This window comes from Strigops habroptila, chromosome 1, assembly GCF_004027225.2.
Source record: "Strigops habroptila isolate Jane chromosome 1, bStrHab1.2.pri, whole genome shotgun sequence".
Lineage (NCBI taxonomy): Eukaryota > Metazoa > Chordata > Aves > Psittaciformes > Psittacidae > Strigops > Strigops habroptila.
The window spans coordinates 8,558,638-8,582,158 of record NC_044277.2 but is presented as its reverse complement, the minus strand read 5'-3'; the positions used below and the strand labels follow the sequence as shown (position 1 = coordinate 8,582,158).

The window sequence follows — 23,521 nt, the reverse complement described above, 5'->3', positions numbered from 1 at the left end:
AACACAAAGTGTCCTTTAGCATAGAGACCAGTGCTACAACTCAGAGCTGATTGAATTTATTAAACCAAAAATAAAACAATCTTTTAAAAGGGAAGCCTTTCCCAAAAATACTTTTCTTTTTGATATTGTTTTTTTATTCAAACCTAGAAAAAAGTCACACTGACTTTAATGATTGTTTTCTGCCCTTATGTTCTTGTTTTCATGTTGTTCTGCCTGAGTTCTCAGAAAACTTAATGATAAAAATGTAAGAAATAATATATATATTTTTTTTTTTAGATCATGTCTTCAGGTTTTAAGACGGTTTCGCGAGATTTAAAAGCAACAGTTGCACAAAGGTGTAATTCACTCAGATCCTCACAGCAGAACTGGTTTGCCTTGGGTGAGGAGAGGTGCTGCAGAACGACATCTCTCCGCAGCACCGCAGTAATGTGGCTGTGTTAATATTCCTGATTCATAGTAGTGAATTCCTATCTCTGTAGTGACATTCCTATCTCTTCCACTGGCCTAACATTCAGTATCAACTGTAACTGGTGCTACTCCAATGTGACAGAAATGCTCCCCTCATGCTGTTGGGCACAACAGGGAAATGTATTTTGGAAGAGGGCTGCTGCACCCCACCTCTCCCTGCGGGCAACATTCCTTATGGTGCCACCTTTCTTTTTGGCTTTATATTACTTTGAGCACATATTTCTCCAGTGAAACATCAACGTGCACCAGCTGTAGTGCAAATAATCTTTTTTTTTTTGAAATATTAATGGCTTCATGATGTATTTTGGGTCAACGTCAACATAACATTTCTTCAGTGTAGCAAAATATAGGCTGGTGCAATTTGGTTATTCTTTCCTTTTTTTTAGAGCTGCTTTTAGTTCACCAGATGTGTACATATGGCAGGAGGTGAATCTTGGTGAGTTCATGCAAGTTTACCACAGAGTGAAAGCACAAGAGGTGTGAACTAATTTACTTGGTGAATCTCTGCACTTGATGAGTTGCTGAAGTAATGGGAGACTCTTAATTTGGATTAATGGATATTCTGCATGTGTTCAACACCAGGAGAGATCCTTCTTGTCTTCAGTATTTCAGCTTTTAAATTATCTTGTATTTATTACTTTTGATCCTCTTAATTGTAGAGAAACTAGAATGAACTATTTGCATTCACTACCCAACCATATAAATACCCCTTATAAAATTCAATTTTAAAATGCTTAATTTAATTTTCAATGCTTTTATTGCAGTTACATCATTTGTATAAAATACATCTGTTTTTACACATTAATTTTACAATGCCTTAGTGGAAGACACATTTCTAGGTTAGCATATGGTTAATAGCTTGCCTTGTTATAAATATTTGCGAATAACACGTTGCATCCTCATTTTTACACTGAGAAATGAGACAACTAAAACTGCCACCGATCTTCCAATCCACAGGAAAATTCCTCAGTGCTCTAGACTGACGTACAGATGTTTTTAAGGCATTTTTGTTTCAATGCTGGAAGAACACAAACTGTTGTCAGGAAAAGTTTTGCAAGGAAAATTAATATAATTAATATTAATTCATATAATAAATTAAATAATTTTATTTTTAATACCTTAAAAAAGTCACTATGATAAAAGAGCTATCTGATGAAAGACAGCAAATGCTTTGCGAATATATAAATCTTTTTGTTATAACTTCATTATAAAATATGTAGAGGTATAAAGAGAAAACATACTTACTTCGGGAGTAAGCAACTCTTTTGACTCTTGCACAGACATAATTTGCATTTCTCAAGAACCAGGAATAGTATTCAACACAGTACCTAAGGATGTAGTCAAGAGAGTAGTAGCTTGTTATCTTTTACAAGCACAGCTGTATACGCATCATACCGCTAATACTGAATATGGAAATAAAAAGCTAGAGTCTGATCTTAATGATGTTGTTAGATATTTGGAAAAATTCAGCTGAGCTTTATTCACGTAGTTAGAATACTGGAAGCTGGATCAGGTCTTGGTCATTTGGGTCTCAGCCAGTAGCTACAGATTCTCAAAAATAAACATTGGTGATTTGAAACTGTCATTTGTAAAAAGCCTGATGGAGTATTTTAAGCAGACTGAGAAAGAAAAACTAGTGCCAGGATTTACCTCATGCCTTCCTTCCTGGAATATCTTCTCTGACCAACACAGAGGCACAGCTGAAAAAACCTACACAGCTCCATCACACAGGGATTGATCTTCTGCACTAGAAGAGTGATAGGAGGCGAGGTCACATGGGAGTCTTTGAGGATCGCCTGTGAACACCCTAGGAAAAAATACAGCTCAGAACTAGTTCAAATGCTTTTCCCATTAAATGTCTTGCAATGTCTTATCTGGGCTATGAGAAACATGCAGGTTAATAAGCCCATGTAGGTGTCTTAAAATCAAATCCGGGTGAGGCAGATAACTGAAAACAACACACAGACTGGCAGTTGCTTGAGTGAAAGCACAAATACTCTGTTCAACTAATTGTTATTTATCATTACTGGTTAGTTACTTAAAACCACACTGCTTTCTTTTATCACAAATGTAAGGAACAACTCTAAAGATGTAGTTTATTTATTATTACCTGTTTAACTGGAGGTTCAGCTGCCACTGAAGCATCACTTTTCCACAGTGTAAACCAGCAGGACAAAGAACAGCACTGTACACTTGTTACATTTGGTAGTTTCTCTATGGATATGCTACTTTAATGAAAAATTCACTTCCAGCTCCGCATGCTTCTCTACACCCACCCTCTAAATCTGAATCCCAGATTAAATATGACTGAGCTAATAAACAAACAGACTTTCACTGCTCTCACCATCACTTCTTTTTTAGCCTCATTAACAAAATAAACATGATTTATGCAGAGGTTACAGCTTTTTCTCTGTCTCTCTCTCTCTGTCTGTCAGCTTTCTTCTTCTTGCTTCTAATGACTTGAATAATAAGTCTCATTTCAGCCCAATTTTTAGAGACAGGTAAAGATTGTCTGGATAAATACATTCCTACAGGTTTCATTAAAACTGACAAGTAACTGGAGAAGAAAAGGTCAATCTTTTCCTGTAGTAAGAAGAAGGTAGGAAAAATTTCTTTATTTTACTATTTGTTTGCCAGGAGCCAGCTCTTTAATCAGTGTATTTTTCCTTCAAGTGACTACCATATTATTTTAACTTGAGAAAAATGCAGGGAAATGGTGTACCTGGCAATGGCTTCCCTCTTCCCCTCTCTTGAGCCTACTTAAAGGACAATGCCTAGTTTACTCTGTTCATTGAATCTCCTGCCATCAGCAGCAAGAGACAAACATTTGAACACCAAACATTTCATCCCAGCAGCAAATGCGGCTGTGCCAGGCTGCAGAAAAAGTAATACATCAGAGCAGGTGATGGCAGCTTATAACAAAATCCTGAATTGCTATGTGGTTTTTCAGTGTCAAATACAATGTCTCTTCAGGCTCCCTTTCTGTTACAGAATAAAGAAAAGGAGGCAAGGTGAAAATGGGGGAAATTGAGAAAAGGTAAAGGAAACTTGAGTCTCTTTTCAGCTTTTGGGGGCTTTTTGTCATCATGTTAAGAGAAAAAACTAACGTTTGCCAAAGTCTTGGCTTCTCCAAAGCATTGCCTGTCACACATCATCTTGCACTTTAGAGACCAATTGGGTTACGATAGGGCAGAATCAAGGGACTTGCTAACAAAAAGAAATATTTATGATATGCTAAAAGACTACCAGGGCATGGTTAAAACAGGTCTGTAACCATGTCTCCTTTGCATGTTTAATAACCAAGCTTTGAGAAGGAGATGCTGTGTGTGAGGGCGTGCTCTGGGTCACTAGTGAAGCCACTTGCCCTGCAACGCATCACATCTGGCTCTGGGGAGCTTTAAGCACACACATCATGCTGTCCCTTGCATACAACAGTCCTTCCAAAGGGATGTTTCTCCTACACCAGCTCTCCAAAAATAAGGGACATCTCTGCAAACACCACGGTGGGGCTCTGAAAAGATAACCAGGGACCAGGCTGTGAGAGGGCACATTTTGAATCATATGGGTGTCCCCCTCACATGCACCCACTGGGGTGAAGAGCCCAAATGTGCAGAGTGAAGGTGGCTGCAGTGTGGCTTTGCCATTGTGTAACTAGCTGCAGGTTTTGGCCATGTACAGATAAACTGCCCTACCTGCAGAGTATAATCCCTTTAGACAGTGTTATTACATTTCCCGGTTCACATGTCTCACATGCTTTATAGCTTTGGGCCATCTTATGTTATGTGATAGGAGAGGTTACGGAGGTTAAATTTGGACTAATGAAGTTCTGTTGAAATAAGCTTGAGTTGTCTAGTGCTGACATGAAGTTTAATATAAAATGGCATTCATGGGCAGGAGGAAAATAAAGGCTATGCCAACCTGAAAGAGATCGCTATGATCCTATTTTCCTTCTGCCAGCACTTGCCTAAGGTAGCAGGAGTCCTGGAGCAGTACGCAAACGCTTGATATTCCCAAGCTCATGGGCCCCTTTGCAAACTGGTTGTGCATCAAAGGCACTGCATAAATATCAGATATAATTTAGTCAGGGATGGACAAGAGAGCTCCCCTTTCTCTTAATCTTAACAACGTTTCATAAATGTCATAAGGATTAGGCTTTGTCCACCTAGGACATTAGGATTAGCATTTGTAACACTTTGATTTTTTCCCTCTCCATGGCACTTAGAAATTAATGATTTCTTGCTTTAATAAACACTCTTCATGCTAAGAACTGAACATCAGAGTGTGAGGCAATGAGGTTTTAATAAAAGTTGTCCATGAAAAGTAATGTTAGAGTTTCTGTGAATAATTAAAACTTGCTAAAGGCAACCCTCCAATGAATCTTAGTTTCCACTGCAGTGGGTACTTGCTATCCTGCCTAACAGGTGTTAAATACTTAATGCGAGCTATGTTTTGCCAGCAGAAATTCTGCTTTAACTAAATGTAAATTGAATGACTGCAGTTTCAATTTGGACTCATCTATGTGGGAAAGAGAAATCAAGTAGAAAAGCTGAAAGTTAAACAAATTGGTTTTCATTTTTGACAATCACTTGATTTTAAATTAATGCTGCATTTACATAATGCTGTATTTATTTAGGGCTGAAAATCCTTGTCAATTAATGTTGTTTTTAATTTTATTTCACTTAGATAGATAGTATACTCACATCATTGTTGGAATTAAAATTTTCAGTGCTTCATGGTAATGTTTTATAACTCTTGTGTAATTAATTTCTACTGTGAAATGTATTTTTTTGTATTCAATTCACAAATTCCTACAGATCTGGACTGAAATTAAAAAAAATAATTAAAAATAGGAATTTCTTTCAGAACTTTCCTTTCTAAGGATTTTCTTTCCTAAGAAATCGAGTCACCCTAAAGGGGACAGAAAATGCAGGAACCACAGCTGCCTATGCAGAGCTCTGCTCTTGTCTGTTTGAAATTACCAAGTTACTGTCACAGGCAGATAAGTGACCAATTCCTGCTGTAGTAAACAGATTTTTCCACTATTAACTCAGTATCACATCTCTCTGACACTGAGATTAAATTCTGCTGCCAGTGAAAAGCAATGATATGGCTACTGTGAATAATTCAGACCTACAATATCCCTCCCTGCATGCTCCAATATGCACAGTTATATATTTTATCAGTTCAATAAGCTTTTGTGATGTAAGAAATGACTTGTTGGGATAATGTCTCTGACTTCAGAGTACTGTGGATGCCCTTCATCATAAAGATCGCTTTACGATCCCACTGTTCAATTTATTTCCCCAAATGCATGAGTGATATGTGCAGGTAGACAGCCTCTGTCATCATGGTTTCTGAAAGGAAGGGAGGCATTTAGTGACTCCATTCCTTGGTCTTATTGAAATCCATGCTTCTCAGCCTTTTCAAAAGGGGCTGGTTCCCAGTCCATGATTCTCCAGGGTCTATAGGGTTTCCCAACAGAAAGATATTGGCACATGGACAAACTCTGGACTGTGCACGCCGCAAGTTCAGTCACACACTCCAGCAACATCTAGTTGACTGGACATTATTTAACCCTCAAGTTGAACTCAACCAAAGCAAGAGAAGACATGCAGAGAATGTCTTTGGTTTTGTTCAGAAGTTTTGATGATGACAATTACCATAGTGTATTCCTCTGCTCCCAGCCAAGATAAGATCAAGACAGGTCTCCCTAGTTCATCTGAAATTCTTCTCTTCATACCATCAAGAGTGTTAAGAAGTTAAACTATATTCACGTGATGTGACATTGACTTACTTTGTTTATACAACCAATGCATGTCATGGGGGGTGAGGACTCTGGTATTTTGAACTCTTTAAACAGAAGTAAAATGAGAGAAAGATAGAAGAGGATATTTGACTTCCTATCTATCTGCATCGTTCAAAAATTTCCTTACATTAAGAACTGCTCCTTGGCTCAGTTTTCTGCTTGTAAACATGTCTCAGTAGATAGGGTTTTTACTGCATTTTTCTCAGTCTTCCCAGGCAATAGTTTCCTCTCCCTCTTCCATGACACTGTCTTTCTGCAGGACTTGTGTTTCTATGGTCGCTTGATGCTGTTGTCAAACCTTGATTTCCATGGTCAGTATTTTTACCTCTGATAACATTATTTACTTCTGAAAACGGATGCCCCACTGAGCTGTATGCTCTCAAATGCTTTCTTTTATAATAGTATGGCTAAAAAAGTAATTTAAAAGGGGGAAATAAAGAAGATAAGAAGCCCAACATATGTTGATAAACTCAGCCAACCAGAGCAGGACTGAGAACTGTGAAAAACCTGATCAGAATCAGCAAAAGCTACAAAAAGTAACAGCACAGGTTCCTGGTCTTGGATTGTTGCAAGAGGAAACAACATCAAAACCAAGGGAAAAAGCAAATGACACCAAAGCTGTAAGATACTGCTGCTCACCTACTATGTGACTATTCCCAGTAGCAGAAAAATCAAAGATTTGTGAAAAAATCTGACTCAAATATGTTTAACCTCCCCCAAAACACTTCACAGGTAAGTAAAGTTGTGTTGGAATTCAGCGACAAGCCAAGAAAAGTTAGTATTCAAAATATCATTAGAAATGGTGAGATTAGCAAGGAATCCAGGCCACAGCTTGTGTTTTAAACCTCCAAGTAATTCCAAAATGAAGGCCAGATGGTTGCCTGCATGGAGCCAGGGAGCTGGCTGCATCCCTGATGCTCTGGGTCAGCTCCACTAGCAGAGAAGGACCACTAGGCTGCAGAGATTCCCTTCATGCAAAAACCTGCTGCTGATGCTCAAGTTTTCACTTTGCCTCTCCTGTTTTGCAGGCATAATATCAGCAGCAGTTTTCTCTTAGTCATTTTTATTAGGAATCCATATCACAGACCCACGATTTCTTTGACAATACTAGAATGGTGCAGTTTATTTTCTATGTTTCCTACTAATCCATCACAAACCATGTAATCGTCATTTGTCGTTGCTCGCCTTGCCTACCATCCTTCAGAATTTTCAGGCTTTTATTTGTTCTTATTAATTTTTGTTGTTGTTGTTGTTGTATTTCCTAAATGTCCAAACAAAGCTTTGAAAAAATATTAGTTGACCAGCATTTTAGTTTAGACTCCTCTAGTATCAAATCTAAATGAAGATCCCTGCAATTTTGTCCTATATATTATCTTTGCACTACTATGTTCTCTTAGACTGTCACCACACAGAACCACAAGCAGCTGAGGGATAGATTTCAAATTCATAGAATCATAGAATAGTTAGGGTTGGAAAGGACCTGAAGATCATCTAGTTTCAACCCCCCTGCCATGGGCAGGGGTGCCTCACACTAAACCATGTCAACCAAGACTCCGTCGAACGTGGCCTTGAACACTGCCAGGGATGGAGCATTCACAACTTCCTTGGGCAACCTGTTCCAGTGCCTCACCACCTTCACAGTAAAATTCCCTCTTGGCAGTCCTTGCCACCCAGCAAGACTCCTATTCCCACTCAATTGTGGTAGCAGCAGAGTCAACTTCAGTGCAGAGATCAAGAACAGCCTCTTCCCAGAGCATCCCATGAGCTCTTAGCTCCACCACAGCTCTAAACATCCAAACTGGTAGGACAAAGTCATAATGCCAGGAAACCCTGGAATGATATGATAGGAGATTTCACGGCAACCTCAGTGGTAGCTTCCAAATTTCTCTTCCTATTTTGCTGCACCAAACAGCAGACAATCACAGTCTAGGTCTGGAATAAAGGCACATAGATTTTATCTGGATCCTAGGACAGGCAGTCTGGATTTTTCCTCCAGTATAAAATCATTACAACACTAATGTGCTTTCCATATTAGTAGCAGTGCTGGAACATACACACCAATGTATTCCTCAAATTGGCTTCCTTAACTACCATGTTAGTGGGGAGCATATAATCAGGAAGTGTAATTAATGTACATGCAACTTCAGCTGTGCCTTGCCTGCTGTTCAGCCGGCCTAGTGGCTGGATTTCCAGTGTAACCACTGAGGGTGAGGACACCAGACTGGGTGGAAGGATCCCAAGAATACTAAAGATGTCTACAGGACGGGGTGTGTTTTACCTAGTTTTTAGGTGTCTGTGATGCTAGTACCTAGAGATGAACCAGTTGTCTTCTTTTCCCAAGATTAGATGTGTGGCTGAGATTTATTCCTGTTGCACTCCTGAGCTCTGCTCCTACTTTGTGAATTTGGGTGTAGGTAGCCTGGACTCAGACACACACACACATGCTCAGCATCCAAAGTAGGTGCTGGACACTCCCAGAGTTCAGACTCCGCTCTGGCATTGAATCAGGTCCAGTTTTTCAAAGCATCTAATCTCTTATTAAATACTTATCAGTAAATATCATTTTATTGCCAACATGAGTATATTATACTTATAAGTGGAGTGACACATTGTCTTGTATTAACTCTTAGTTTCTAACTCTTTATTTGGTGCTTTAAAGGAAGAATTCAGCTTTCCTGAAAATCTAGTGGATAAAGATCCTTCTTTAGCTGAGGAGGAATTTTGTAGTATTGTAAATTCAGAACAATTCTGTAGATTCCATGTGGCATAGATTGACTTAATAATTTCATTTGTACTAATAGGAAGATTTAAAGCATGATATTTTCATTCAGAATGAATGAACTTTAAGATTCTCTGATAATCAATCCGTGTTAAAATTGACACATGGGATACATGTTAATTCTATCACATCAGTGATATATATTCTATATTCTCATATAGAATACAAATTTCTATTTTAAATGTGTGATTGTGTATGATTCACAATCAAATATGGAAGCAGTCCCTTAGACATTTTGGGTATTTTACATGAATAAGATGTCATGTAAATTAAATAGATCTGTTGCTTCTGTGTGGAAAAGCTTATATGTATTGATATACTTTCAAACATGCTACTATTTTTGCTGCATGAGGTGCAACTACTTACTGGTAGCTGAGTAAAGTTTCAGGCTCACACCAGGCCTGTAGGGTGGCACAGGCAGTACTGCAGAAGGCAAATCTGAGGGAGAGAAAAGAATAAAACTTGCCTTAACATCTTTAAAAAATAAAGAAGGAAAAAAACCCCTCTGAAGTCACAGACTACTAATAAACACTTACATAGACATTGCTGTATAAATACATTCACAGTCACCTATTTCTATAAATGTCATTTTCTATTTCATAAGTGTGCCACTGACACACTTTGTTGTTATCCCAGATCAATCTCACCTGGCTCTGTCTGCATCAGTTTGTTGGTTTCTTGAGGAGACACCGTCTGCATCCAAAATGCATCCATGTCATCTGTGGGAGCAGAAAGACATATGCTTCGTGTCATTCAGGATATTTGTTGTTTAGCTGTCTACTGAGAAGTATTGCTCCCTCACCCAGCACTTCCAGTGGCATATAAAAATGTCAAGATGAAAAAGGAAGGACAAAAGCTGTACTTTGCCGGATCTTGAAAAGTTTATGGGCTAGGAAAGGTAGGATATAAAGAAGGTATGTCAGTGGAGATCAAGAGAAGCAGCTCCATATTGCTTTTCCACAGCTTTGCTCACCAAATTTGGAGCAAAATGTGAGGGAAGACCTGGATGGCAGAAGCGTCCATGAGGAGCAAGACTTAGTTTTTCCCCAAAGGATAAGAAACTACAGGATACACCCTATAACTGATTTTAGCACTTGTGCAATGAGGAAATTGACTCACTACTGACCCAGAGTGGGTCTCCCTGAAAGGCCTCCTAATGTGGTTTCAGCTTTTGGCCAAACCCCAGCACTAGCAGGTAAAGTTGGTGTCAGTCCTTCTCACTGTACTCACTGGGGCTGGGCTGCAGGGCTGGTGATGGGGTCGAGCTCTCCCCTGCAGTCAGAGGGGGTCTGGCCGTGCCAAGTAGTCCGGAAGCATCCACATGCTGTGGTGGAAACCCCAATCCTTTCACTCCAACCGTCTTTGGCCATGGTGGGAACATTGTGGTAGCAATTTCCTCCCCTTTCTGAGCATGGGGGATCCTGGTAGCTAGAGAAGCAGGAGAGATAGAGGGAGAGCACCAACAACACACTGTGGATGCTGATGCCCCATGGCAGCAACAAGCATAGCACACTGGGGAACAATATGTAAAAAAACAAAAGAAGAAACTGAAATATTCCTGCAAATTCGGGGTTTTTTCTTCACTTAAATTATTTTTTATTTCTTAAACTGCTTCACTAGAGAGGAAAGAGATGGAAGCTCTTGTTTAGGTGAAGGGGAGTAGGGAGGTACTAGAGGGCAGATACTGGAGGTTGGGAACTGATGATTTGCGGCAGGAATGACACTTGGAGCTAGAAGAGATACTAAAGGTTGGTATGCTGTTAAGCATATTATAAGAGATTATAAAAAGACAGCAGACGGACTAGAGAAAAAGTAGGAATTTTGTTGTAGAGAGATGCAGCTGAAGTGATGAGGAGGCATGAAGTCAACGTCTGAATTTCTCTTGGCTTCTACTACATGCAGGCAAGCGTGAAGCCTTCTTTTTTGCTTTCAAAATGAGGCAGACTAACACTTCTCTATCTTGTAGCCCTGTGGCGAAGATAACTGTACTGAAGTTTATGAAATGCTCAGGTACTCACAACTGGAAGTTATAGACAGTCAAAGATAGAGCAAAATACAGAAAAAAGAAAAAAAGATAAAAAAGGAGAGGAAACAGTTTAATCTATCTTTTTTTTGTTTAAAACCAACAACTATTTTTTCTTTACTTCTCTGCCTTGTTAAAAAACTTCTTTTTCTAATAAAATGGCTTTTTTACAATAGTTTTTCTATCTTCCAGCTATTCAATGCATTAGTGACCTGATCTCCTGCTGGTTTGGGCAAGCTTTTATCTTATTCTGTAATTGTAGTTCAACATCACTTTACTGAGCAGCAAACATACATGATCACTTGTCAAGACTTTAATCAAGGAGAACATAAATTTTAGGTCTGACAATATTTGCTCACTTTTAAATGTCCACACATGTTCTGCTGATGGATCCACTGTTTTGTTTGGGTCTTCCTGTAATTTCATGACACTTGAAAAAATCGAATCTAGATCTTTGAGGTATGAGAAGAAAGGGTTAGAACGTTCACCATCCATTGCATATTGTGTGATAAAAAGGAAACAATTCAGGTTCTGGTAGAATAGAAACAACTGTTGTCTTCTTTAATTGAAGTAATTTTTTGGCAAAGTGATATTTATTTTAGCAGGAGAGAAGCATCCTACAACTTTCAGTAAACTGGCCACTGGTTTCATTACCTATCTTCCTGTTTTAATCAAGCATTGAAAATGAGAAATAGTCATGGGCAGCAATGTGAGGGGAGCATCTGAAGTGCAGCTCAACCTGGCAAATCAGTTTTGGGTGAAGGAGCCACTCAGCACAGCCTGAATACATCCAACTCCTTTCTGAAGGTAACTCATGTGAAGCTAGGAGGTTATTTGTGCTGAGAGCTATGGAAGGTACCGTTTCGGTTAACTGGGAGTGTCCCCAGCCCAGTGGGGTTAGTTTTGTTAGTTCCTCCACTAGAAGAGCTTGTATCTAATGATTTAAAAGTTTGTAAACTTTACTTATCTTTATAATATAAATACTATACTAAACTTCTGACAACATAAAATATTATTCTATTTTAATGTTAATCAAAGCTGTAACAATGTGTACATATATAAATAATAATAATAACATGAAATAACATTTTTTTATATTTTTAGAGTATGAAGATAGAGTATTCATTGCAAGTGCTACCTGGGCATGGTGTTCATTGTTGTTGCTGTTTCCTTTTACTCGCCAGGATTTACTTACCCAGGTCAGCAGATTTGTTACTGGAAAATGTGTAATTAATAACAGGGGACTTCTCCAGCATTTCCCAAAAGTCAGACAGATTTCTCCCTGCAAATAGAAGTGATTACAAATATCAAGAAAAGCTTCTTTCTAAATGTAAATCATCACTGAGAATAAGGAGGGCAATATTTTGTGGTGGAATAGTTTTACCTGTCTGCCCTGCCATCACACAGATGTAGATACAATCTGAATCATTGCTCTGACGCACTAAAAGGCAAAATAATGTAAACCAGGTCATTGCTGCCAGTTTTATTTGCATAATACTATCTTGAACAGTTGAAAACACAAACAAAAAATGGTATGTGGCTTCTGCAGCTTCCTTCTGACCTGATTTTTGAAGCAGCATCAAATCCAAATGCTAATATTTCCATGGGAAAAGTTTCTATGTAATTAAAATTGTAAATTACAAGTGTTTTTACATGGGAAATAGATTTCTTAAGATAATACAGCCCATAATTCTTCTTTGGGAATCACAATTTCCCAAATACCAGTATTAAATAGTAATCAATCACCCAAACTTTCAAACTAAACATAGCTGCTAATAGAAATACTCATGTCTCTATATTATATATATTTACATTATATGTGTATCTTGTTTCTCTAAGGAGACTTTGTTTATGACCACAGTTCATGCTTTGCAAGAAAAATGCTGCTGAATAAGAGCAATGGCATTTTATACACATTTCTATGCTTGTTTCCATGCCAGGAGTAAATCAGACAAATAAAACAATGGCAAATGTTAAAAGGAAATGCAAACCTGAGAGAATAGAAGTGGATTTGAAAATTTCTGTGAGATAACTGGTGGAGTTTCCAATAATATCAACAAGTAAAGCTGTAAAATCTGGACAACAAAACAGAGAAAGTTTATGATCGAAAACACATATTCTATCATCTCTGCTAAGTCAAAAAATCACTTTTATATGTGATCATATTTGGGATATATGCTTGTACGTGACAATTGTTAAAATATTTTAAGCTGCGAAATATTTCTGCTGGATGGCAGAGGACTTAAGAAGCCACTGTTATACTCTGCAGAAACGTATATCAAAGGTGATATCCAAACTAGCACCAAGAAGGAGATCCAAAGCCTCTAGTCTCTGTCTGTACCAACTGCCTATCTGCCATGTAGAACCATCCAGGAGGTATCTGATTGTCTCCTCTGAGGTTTACTTCAGACATACTGATGATGTTGCTATTAACTAAAAACTGGGTAGTGGTGGTATGGCGTTATGACCTTTTCATAACAGGTTCTACCAGTAACAGTTCTCATTTAGGGAGTGACAGATATGAGGCCTATGTAGGGCTCTGAATTCTTTCTGCTTGGGAGGATGCTCTGATGACCAAGATGTTCTGGATTTGGGGCAGAAAGTTTAAAGTTTCTCCATTATCCTCCAAGGAAGATGGGGTCATTATGCAATAAGGCTTGTGAGAGGTGAGGGTCCAGAAAAAAACCATGAAAGCCATTGTGGCTCATGTGTGGTCATCACATGAAGCTTAGAGGCTCTGGGTTCTGGTCACTGGCTACTGAGGGACTCTTGATATCTTACATTAACCAGCCATAGAATGTTAAATACTGCGAGATCAGGGGTGTGAATGAGGATTGTAGGTGAAGCATTTGCCCAACAGCATTTTAGACTCCATTAAACAGCCCTATGAAGATGTTAATCCTTGCTTTTCACTCTAGGGCTCATTGGAGTTATTGAAAACTATAAGTGCAGACTAAACCTTGTTCATCTCGTGTGGGTCATCTCTGGAGAGTGAAAGTGGCTGTGTTGTGTCTCCTGCACTGCTCTTTGTATTCTGAGGAGGAAAGGGAGGTCTTTCTGCTGGATAAACCACACCAGTCACTTGACTGATAGCTCCATTCCCATCTGGCCGGCCAGGTGCAGTCCTCTGAGACTGAGTTCAGTAAGCCCCCCCAAAGGTCCACAGCAGCCACTTCTCTTGAGTTATGGCTGTTGACTTCAGTAAGGTGATGCTACTCATAAGGATGAAGTCTGCAGGATTCAGGCTACAGCTTACAGCTCCAAAGGAAATAATTAATCTTAAGCACATGCAATTACAAACCTCTCTTGTGTACCCACCTGTCAAGTCATTTGTCACATTGTTCAAACAGTAGCAGTAATGCATAGGGAACTTGCCAGGGTCAACATTTTTCACATTAGAAACTGTAGGGAGAGACAGAGAAAAATCAGTATCTTGATGCACAGACTGTGTGAGAGAAAATGCTCCCGCAAAAAGCACCGAGACACTCACTGTTATAAATGGTGACTGATACTTTGTGGAAGGCAAATGAGCTGTAAGATGTGACGCTCAGCAAAGAGAAGAGTTTTTTGGTACCTGCAGAAACACATACCCATGCTATTAGTGGTTAAAACAAATTACTAGAACAGCATGTTTTGGCTCAGCTCATTTGCAAGGCAGGCTGAGAGAGCTGGGGTTGTTCAGCCTGGAGAAGAGAAGGCTCTGGGGAAACCTTAAAGCCGCTCCCAGTACCTAAAGGGGTACTGGGAGAACGCTGGAGAGGGACTTTTTACAAGGGCATGTAGGGATAGGGCAAAGGGGAATGGCTTTAAACTGAAAAAGGGTAGATTTAGATTAGATAGAAGGAATAAATTCTTCACTACGAGTCTGGTGAGGCGCTGGCACAGGGTGCCCAGAGAAGTTGTGAATGCTCCATCTCTGGCAGCGTTCAAGGCCAGGCTGGACAGGACTTTGAGCAACCTGCTCTAGTGCAAGGTGTCCCTGTCCATGGCGGGGAGTTAGAACTAGATGAGCTTTAAGGCCGTTTCCAACCTAAATCATTCTATGATTTAATTTCTAGAAGACTTCTGAGGTGCAGATACTATACAGTTGCCTGAGATTCAATTCTTCCTCATTTCCACTGAGGGAAGGATCACTTGTATTATTATTATTATTTTTTTTTAATTCAAACCTGTACTGGATTATAAAGTGCTTTCTAAAGCACTTACTTGCTTACTCCATAAGTAACTATGTTGTGTCCATACACAAACACACACTACTTTTTAAATTCTTTGAGGCAGACAGCTAACTGCATTATAAATGTGCAAGGGTAATGTGCTCCTGGAATTAATTCTGAAGGCAGACAGCATGCATTTATGGCTTCTTCTGCTAATACCATTAGTCCTTTATCTCATTCACCACCAGGCTGACAGCCTGTGTGACCTGCCCAGCCTTGTCCCATTACCTCGGAGTGTTGTGTTCAGCATTCCATTCACCAGCTCTGTCAGGTTAATAGCAGCCAGATCCACGGACTTTGCAGACAGCTCTGAAAAAGAAGGGCTCTCTGAGCAGCTGGTGCAAGGAAACAGCCATTCATCCCCTGCTTATATATAGAAAAAACCCTCCAGAATGGGAAAAACACAATGAGCAGATTCTGTATTGGAATGCACTGAAAAAAAATGCACAGTGGAAAAATAAAGATGCCATGAGTGCAAAGTGGAGGCTGGAAAAATAGCAAGGTCAAGCAGGCAGTGCAAGGCCAGGCCAACACTGAGGTCGGGCTCTTGGTCACCTCTTCCCTTGAGTTCGCCCTTGAGGGGCTGCCAGGAAGCAGAGCCAGTCCTGGCTTTTGGGTGCCCTCTCGTGCCAGGCAGTGGGTATTTACTGCCAAAAGAGCAGCAGGTATCTCTTGGCAGATCACAGACAGAGGAGAAAGTACCTGGGAAAGGTCCCCCCTTCCCCAGCGCTACATGGAACTGGGATGAAAACAGAGATCTGATTCTTTTTTCAGCTACCTTGACGGCTATACTGCCATTACAGAATAAATGGACTGCAGATGAATCACGCTGCTTCTTTTCAAGTGTTTTCTTTCTGTCGACGTTGCTTATTTGTTTTTCCCAAGTTGAAATTTCCAAAGGTGTTCTTTTGCTTCCCTCCCACAAAGGCATGCAGAGGCAGAGCAGTGTGTGTGAGAGGAGGGAGGTCTGTGTGTGTGTGACAGAGAGAGAGAAAACAGAGCAGTATGGAAGAAGAAGCACAGAAAGCTGAGACGAGAACAAAATCGAATCTGGGAATAAATACAATTTTCCAATGACATCAGTATTATTTTTAACTAATTCAAAACAAAGCTGCACCCCAGGGCTGGAAGCAGGGCTTGTCCATAGCGCAGAAGACAGGAAAACAAAAGGGAATTAAGAGCTGGGAAGGAGAGAAAGGAGAAAGAAAACATCACTTTAGATTTCTGGAAGGACAGAGGTTAAAGTGGCTGGTGACGAGGGTAAGGCCTGGGTTGGGTGAGGAGCTTTTGCAGCAGTGGTGGGTTGGGGCCCACAGACTCTTCAGGAGAGGGGCCCATCTGCTGACATGCCCAGCACAATACCTTCGCTCCCATCAGCACCCACAAACAGGGTCTCCTGATGTGCTGCTTGTTACCTGCGGTAGCCAGCACTGCCACTTGCTTCTCTTTCTTATTTTCTCTCCTTACGCATGAAGCTGTGAAGTGAAGAAAGAGGCTGAGAAACAATTTTCCACATTGAGCCCTCTGCCTGGGTTACTTTGCTGCTCTATTCATTAAAGCTCATAAACTGGTGGATATCAGCACTGCAAAGCAGGCCATTGAGAATCCACAACAGCAGCCCAACAGGTGCCTAAGAATAAGGATGTCCTAAAGGACCAAGCAGATTCTTTAGCTGCCAGCTAATGGAAGAAAACAATTAAATATCTAAGTTTGCCCCTTTAACTCGAGAATCCAAAGAAAAAACAATATTAGCAAACTGTTGTAGAGATCTGCACCAAACATTGACTGCAAGGTACATAGTATCATAAGGCCAACTCTAAATAAATCTTCACAGACTGTGTGCATGTTTGCTATTCAGAGCAGTCGTTCAATTGAGTACTGTTCTCAAGAGCTGTGTTGCAGGAGGAATGAACTAGAGCTGGGCTTGGGACATTGGACTGGCTTCCTGGGTTCACTCTGTGCCCAGCAAACCTAAGATGCAGAGCAGTGATTTAGACATCACAGGACACACTGAAGTGCAGGACTTTGGCGCTTAGGTTTCTTATCCCACCAGTGGAGAGCTGAGTGCCTCCAAAGAATAATCCAGAAGGTTCTCCGAATGAGGCAGTGATAGCAAATGCTACAGTACCATCCCTCTCTGAAGGTTCAGCTTCTCAATTCGTTCAAGCTCCCCAGAGAGACGTCCTCTCCTGGGGGCTGGTGGTGAGGATCCACCTCAGCCGTGGTGATGCTGCTCTCTGTGTTAAAATTTAATGGGCAAAGCTCTCACCAGGAAATAGGAAACCTGGGTTCAGGTTCCTCTTCAGAAAGACTAAACCTGTAGGACTGAAAACAGCAGAAGAAAGAGATGTGCCTGCATGGTCTGGCTGTTCATATCTAGATTGGTGAAACCTGGGTGCTTGTCCTTACTCGTACAAAAATCTATTCCTTGTAGAGAAGATGATCCCTGGGTACATTTCTCTTTCTCCTTCTCTCTTTATATATATATAAATGAAAAATACCCTGTAGACAATCCATTGTACAAGGCCTGTAAATCCTGACTGACAATGTAGGTGGTAGGAGCTCTTCCAACCCACTCTCTCTTTCCATACAAACCTTTCTGACTCCAGATTCATGGCAAGGGATCCAAGAGTAGACTTTTGCTGTCATCTGGTCTGCCCTGCTGAATGGCACCAGCCCTGGAGATCCAGCCCATCAGCCTTGCCTATGCAGTGTGAAAGAACCAAGCCTGCCACCAATGTGGAAATGGGGCTGTGGAAGCAATTGGGAAAGAGGCACCCTGGGAGCACCAAACCATCATCATCGTTACCTGTGTTGAAAACCAGAAAGAGACACAGAAACCCCAGGCTCATCTTCGCTGCCACGTGCCAGCAGAACCACTGCATTATGGACTCTGACTTCCAGCAGGTTTGGCTGCTCTACAAAAAAGGAATACTATTTTAGTGGTGTTAAAGTTTGTAGTATTGTGTGATCCTGTCCAACTCTTGTCCCAGAATGATGTGACCATGATAGAATCATTAGGTCTCTGGGATGCAGAGAAAGACTGGTAGTATAAATGGCAAAGAATCTGAAATCACACAGTCAGTATTTTCTGTGTATGTGTTAGTGTCAGGAGTTTAGTAACTCTTGATTTTTGAGTCCAATGTCTAAAGGGGACCTACAAGTATGCCAGAGAGGGACTCTTCATCAGGGGCCATAGGGATAGGACAAGGGGTAATGGGTTTAAACTTAAATATGGGAAGTTCAGTTTAGATATAAGGAAGAAGTTCTTTACTGTGATGGTGGTGAGGCACTGGAACAGGCTGCCCAAAGAAGTGGTAAATGCTCCATCCCTGGCAGTGTTCAAGGCCAGGCTGGACAGAGTCTTGGGTGACATGGTCTAGAGTGAGGTGTCCCTGCCCATGGCAAGGAGGTTTGAACTAGATGATCTTAAGGTCCTTTCCAACCCTAACTATTCTATGATTCTATGTAACTGTGGCTTTGGTGGGACTTGGTAAAGTCATCTACAAAATCCTCTTCTCTGGCAGGATGACGTGTGCCCAAAGGACACTGACATATCAGATGCTTAAACCCTTTCTGCTGGAAGAAGATAAAAATTACTCATGTTCCATTTCAGACCAGATATCAACTGAACTAACTTCTTCTTTTGTCTTTCAGAAATGTTTCTTGCCTGGTCATTCCTAGTCTTGTATTTCTGTATTTAATTGTCATCAAGTAGTGTCCTGTACTGCCTTGGCTAGTTGCTTAGGAGGGATTAACCATGTACTGCCTTCCAGACAATGAGCTGCTCTCCAGATTTCAAAGGATTAATTAGAGGTGGTTAGAAAAAAGAAGGAAAATCCTTGCTTCTTAACATGCTCCCCCCTGCTTTTGTAATATCAGAATATGCCAAATAGTTCTGTAGTTGTCAGAAAATGAAGGAGCATATGAAAATTAGTAAAAAAAGGGCAATCTTTTTTCCTTATCCTCTCAGAGTAGCTCATCTTGCAAATATGCAGCAAATCATTATCTTGAAGACAATACTGTTTGATTAACAAACAACTATTATCACAATGTTTAAAATCTTTCCCATACTGAATTCTCTAGAGAATGAACACATTCTGAAAATAGCTAATTTGTACTTAATGCCTCTAAACACACTCTTCCTTGAAGAAGATGAAATGATACCAAGCATTTCTGTGTTTGAAATGTCTGTGTTTGCTCATCTGATGTGTCAAAAGTGTTTAAGTGCCAGCTCTGCTAATTCAAACAAAGCTCTGAGAATCTTTCTAAGCAGTTCATCCTACCTATTCAGTCCATCTGCCTAATCTTTTTTGCTCGACCCCAAGCCTACACTCACCCACTGTTTCTGCACAGCATGTGCAGGGCTGAGGCATAGAGAAAGCCTTGGCCAAATCTTACTCCCCAGACTTCATATTCTATCACCTCTCCATGATCTGGACTGATTGTGCATGAACAGAGTACAGTGTCCCATGAACCAGTCCAGCATCAAAAATCCTAAGCTTGGCTCTGCTTGCAATGATATTTTGTATCTGATCAACAACCAGACTGCAGACCACAAATATATTGCTATCATGAGAATCACAGGGCCTGACACCCAGCCAAGGCCATACCTGACTGGTATTATGGAGCTGGTTCGGAAGTAAAAGGGTTGATAGGTAGTAGATAATTTCCTATCAGGGATCTGACTTCATTACTTATTTGTTTAAACTGGACCAGAGCTGTTCATGTTAGTGGGACAGAGAAAAATCAACTGACAGAGGACTTGGTGCAGCAGGCTAGAGCAGGGGTTAGAGAGAGCGCGTGCCTAAGAGACAGAGAAATGGCAAGAAGATTGACATATGAAGGAAGTGTCTTACCAAAGTATCTTACGAGAGAAAGAAAAGGAGAAAATAAGAGCTGTAAAAGTAGAAACAAAATAGACTGAGATACAAAGTTGTGCTTGGAAGCATCCCATGCACATTGAGAGACACTTTCCTGCTCACCTGAATTTGCAGCTCCCTGCTGTCCTGCTGGCTGAGCTTCCCCTCCTTGTTAACGAACACACACAATTTTCTCCTTACAATGCTGATTTGCAGCAGGAATTTGGAGCAGGCATTAGCTTGGCCAAGACACCCATGTTTAATCAATGTGTGACTACACACTACAGTCTAGCAATTAAGACAATATGCAAACATAACCTGGAAGGATGGATCATAATAGCCCAAATCCTGTTCTACTTCTAGCAGAGAAATATTAAATAAAGTTGGTATAAAATATTGGAAAACCCTCCATTCATGGAAGCAGATTTATCACTGCGGTGTCCCCTTGCCAGCGCAAGATGCTTAAAAAGAAATTGCAGAGAAATCTCAATACTAAGAACATCATTCTAGAAAGGATTGCCCTTGCTCCTCAATTAATAAAAGCTGATTTAAATTTGAAGCATTAGGTGTTAGCTGGTTTCCAAACTCTTTTCCCAGTATTAACTCTCTGAATATTTATGCTGTCCAGTTAAATTTCAAAAAGTCATCTGTGACATTCCTAGATCTGCTGCCTGAAATATCTCTCAGCAATGTGGATATTAGTAATATTAACTTTTACGACACACATCATTTTGCATTCCTCTGGTTATCTGACACCTAATTTTTGTCTGTCAGGGACAAGTCTTTATTACTTTGTGACTGTATCTCTTTTGTTTCCAACATAAGTGACACTACTGTGATGACTGAAATACATGTCCAGATTGCAAACATGAAACCCTCATTGTACTCGAGCTCAAAATCACCAACTTTGAAATCCATTTCAAAATATTCTGAGGTTCAGGGGCACCACAGGCACAGGTGCCACACATCCACAAGCAGACAAATTCCAATAAACTGACTCAGTGAAAACGTTCCTTCCAAATATTCATCTGACATAGGCAGAAGGTCAAGCCTTTTGCTGCAAATTCTCCTTCAGCTCTACTGGATGCAATAATCCTCCTCTGTTTATTTTAAGCTGTATAATATTAGTAGAATTCATTTTACTTAGAACTGTTGATCCAGCAGTTCCCTGAACTGCTGAACTGGAGATTTTAATCCAGTTCAGATTACCTTTATACACTCATGTAGACCTCTTATTAAATACCTCTTTGTTACTCTATTAACAGCAATCTTAAACCAATGGGTTTATTAGCTATGCTCCATTAGAACTCATTTTCAGGTGGCAGATAACTATGAAGTTTGAATTACTTTTATTTTTCACGTACAAACAGGAAATCAGATCTCAAGTAGTTTACCCATGTCTTCACGCTAAACAGAGCAGAACAGAAGTTACGAGGACAAAGAAATACAGACGTAAAGTCCTCGAGTATTAATTTCCTTACCTTCATTCAGTTCCAGCATCCAAAGGTCATCTCTCATTTTAAGCACACCATGACACACCAAGTCTAAAGAAATATTCTGTTAATGTGAAAATATGCCCATGCTACAATTACACAGCAATTACATTGCTACAACTGCTTTTAAATTCATATTTTTTTGTGTAAGAATTTAATAAAATATAATCAATATACATTTAAAATTAAACCCCACCAAACATTTCATATGCTACATTTCCATCAATCATTAATAGCACACCTGGAATGGTTTCCTCCAAGTACATGTGAAACCACTGAGGTTTGGAACAGTTGATACCAACTTACCTGATTTCTCTTGACAAAGATGATTATCTTCAGAGCTTATACAAAACTGGAGGTTATTGCCAGGTCCTAATAAACACTTTGTGAAAGACTCTGAGTAGACAGGCTTGATAATCTTGCTTTAAAATCCTGTGAAAATTGTTATCTTAATCCGAGAAGGACTAACTAGAAGTAACACAATCATAAGCACACAAAATACCCACTGAACCCTGCATGGAAAGGCTCTGTGGCAGGTTAGGTGGGGATTGGAAGCTCCTTTTGGCAGTAATGACTTGAAACACTGAATAGAAAGGATTTTTTTTTTCCCTTTTAAAGGGACAGCTTATCTTACTGTAATTAGGCCAACGCACCTTTGATGGTGAGAGGTAGGCCAGGGTAAGCCCCTTTGGTAAAACTTTAGCCATCCTTCAAGGAGCAATTTAAACAAGAAACATTGTTGAGAGGGTGAAGACGAAATCTGAAGTGTATTGTAACTGTATAAAATCAACAGGAACAAAATGGGAGTTAGAACAGAAAACTGTGGTGAGGAAAAAAGAGAGATCTGGTCACTACAATGACATCAGGCAATATCGATGATGCTGAGTGATGTTTGTTAGTATTCAAGAGAATATCAGTGTTGGAAGCAGTAGGTGAAATTCTGCTCCCATTTACATCAGTGGACTGCAAGTGATTCCTCTGAAATCAGTGAGTTTAAACGCAATGTTGTTAAAAGCAGATAATCATTCATTCAGTAGTTTTATCATAAGCCACCAAATATTTTATTGTGTGAATTAATTCAAAACCTTGTAGCAAGCAAAAAAAGGAAACCTAAACTGATTCACAGTCAGTGTAAGAAGTAGAAAGTGCTTTAGGGACCTGCAGAAAATCTCAACAGAGAAATATTCTGTTAGAAAGGGAAGAGAAAGAGGAACCGTCAGATGAAACACACAGGATAGCTGCATGCAAGCTGTCTGCTTGGAATGGTCCAGCTTGGGAAAGTTTGGGGCTGCTGTTCAGGAGCGCTCTGGGATTGTCCTGTGTATGTCATGGCCCTACCAATGCTCTGGACATTTGGGTTGCTGGGCTCCCCAGCACTGCTTAATTTATTTTTGTAGATACTGCCTGGGTAACTAGTGCGTGATCAGGCTTGTTCCATTGTCACCTGTCTGTCTTTAACTGTATTGTCCCAGTCTTGCAGTCCTACCAGTTAAGGTGAAGAAAGCTGTGATGTTACTCAAAGCATGAAGAAACTCACAGCAACAGCTAAATCACTGCAACCTGCCAGCATGTCAGATACGATAAGGTGATTTTTCTGTTTTCAGGTTTCAGTCATATGTTTGGGGGGATCCTGTTTTCCCACAGAGATGATTATGGGATTGTGTTATGCATGTGGTAGGGCTGTGTCTCTGTCCTACAATCCTTCACCAAGAGTTTCAGAAGCTAGAAGGCAGCTGCAGCCACATTTATCAGAGTTACAGCTGGTAAATATGACGCTTACACATGCACATGCATGCACAATCTTACCTTTCTCTTCTTTCGCTGTGCGTTTCATGAAAAAAACATGATTCAGTGGGATGTCACTGCATCTAAAATT

At 40.1% G+C, this 23,521-nt stretch overlaps 1 protein-coding gene across 1 annotated transcript; it reads right to left on the bottom strand.

Moving 5' to 3' along the window:
* Positions 1-1,298: 1,298 nt before the first annotated feature.
* Positions 1,299-22,352, bottom strand: HHLA1 (HERV-H LTR-associating 1). The gene is made up of 16 exons (XM_030504618.1): positions 22,299-22,352; positions 18,100-18,208; positions 16,706-16,765; positions 15,519-15,599; positions 14,567-14,650; positions 14,395-14,478; positions 13,068-13,151; positions 12,461-12,517; positions 12,272-12,358; positions 11,436-11,522; positions 10,284-10,481; positions 9,701-9,772; positions 9,420-9,491; positions 2,119-2,275; positions 1,714-1,796; positions 1,299-1,486 (listed from the first exon to the last, which is right to left on the bottom strand). The coding sequence occupies exons 1-16, from the start codon at positions 22,350-22,352 to the stop codon at positions 1,443-1,445; spliced, it is 1,413 nt and encodes a 470-aa protein (XP_030360478.1). The 3' UTR covers positions 1,299-1,442.
* Between the last annotated feature and the right edge of the window lie 1,169 nt (positions 22,353-23,521).

Coding starts and splice junctions, on each gene's coding strand:
- HHLA1 (XM_030504618.1), bottom strand. CDS start 22,352: ATGGCTAAAGTTTTACCAAAGGGGCTTACCCTGGCCTACCTCTCACCA. Junction 14,651..15,518: donor GCTGAACACAACACTCCGAG/GTAATGGGACAA, acceptor GTGTTTCTGCAG/GTACCAAAAAACTCTTCTCT. Junction 13,152..14,394: donor TGTGACAAATGACTTGACAG/GTGGGTACACAA, acceptor TTTGTTGTCCAG/ATTTTACAGCTTTACTTGTT.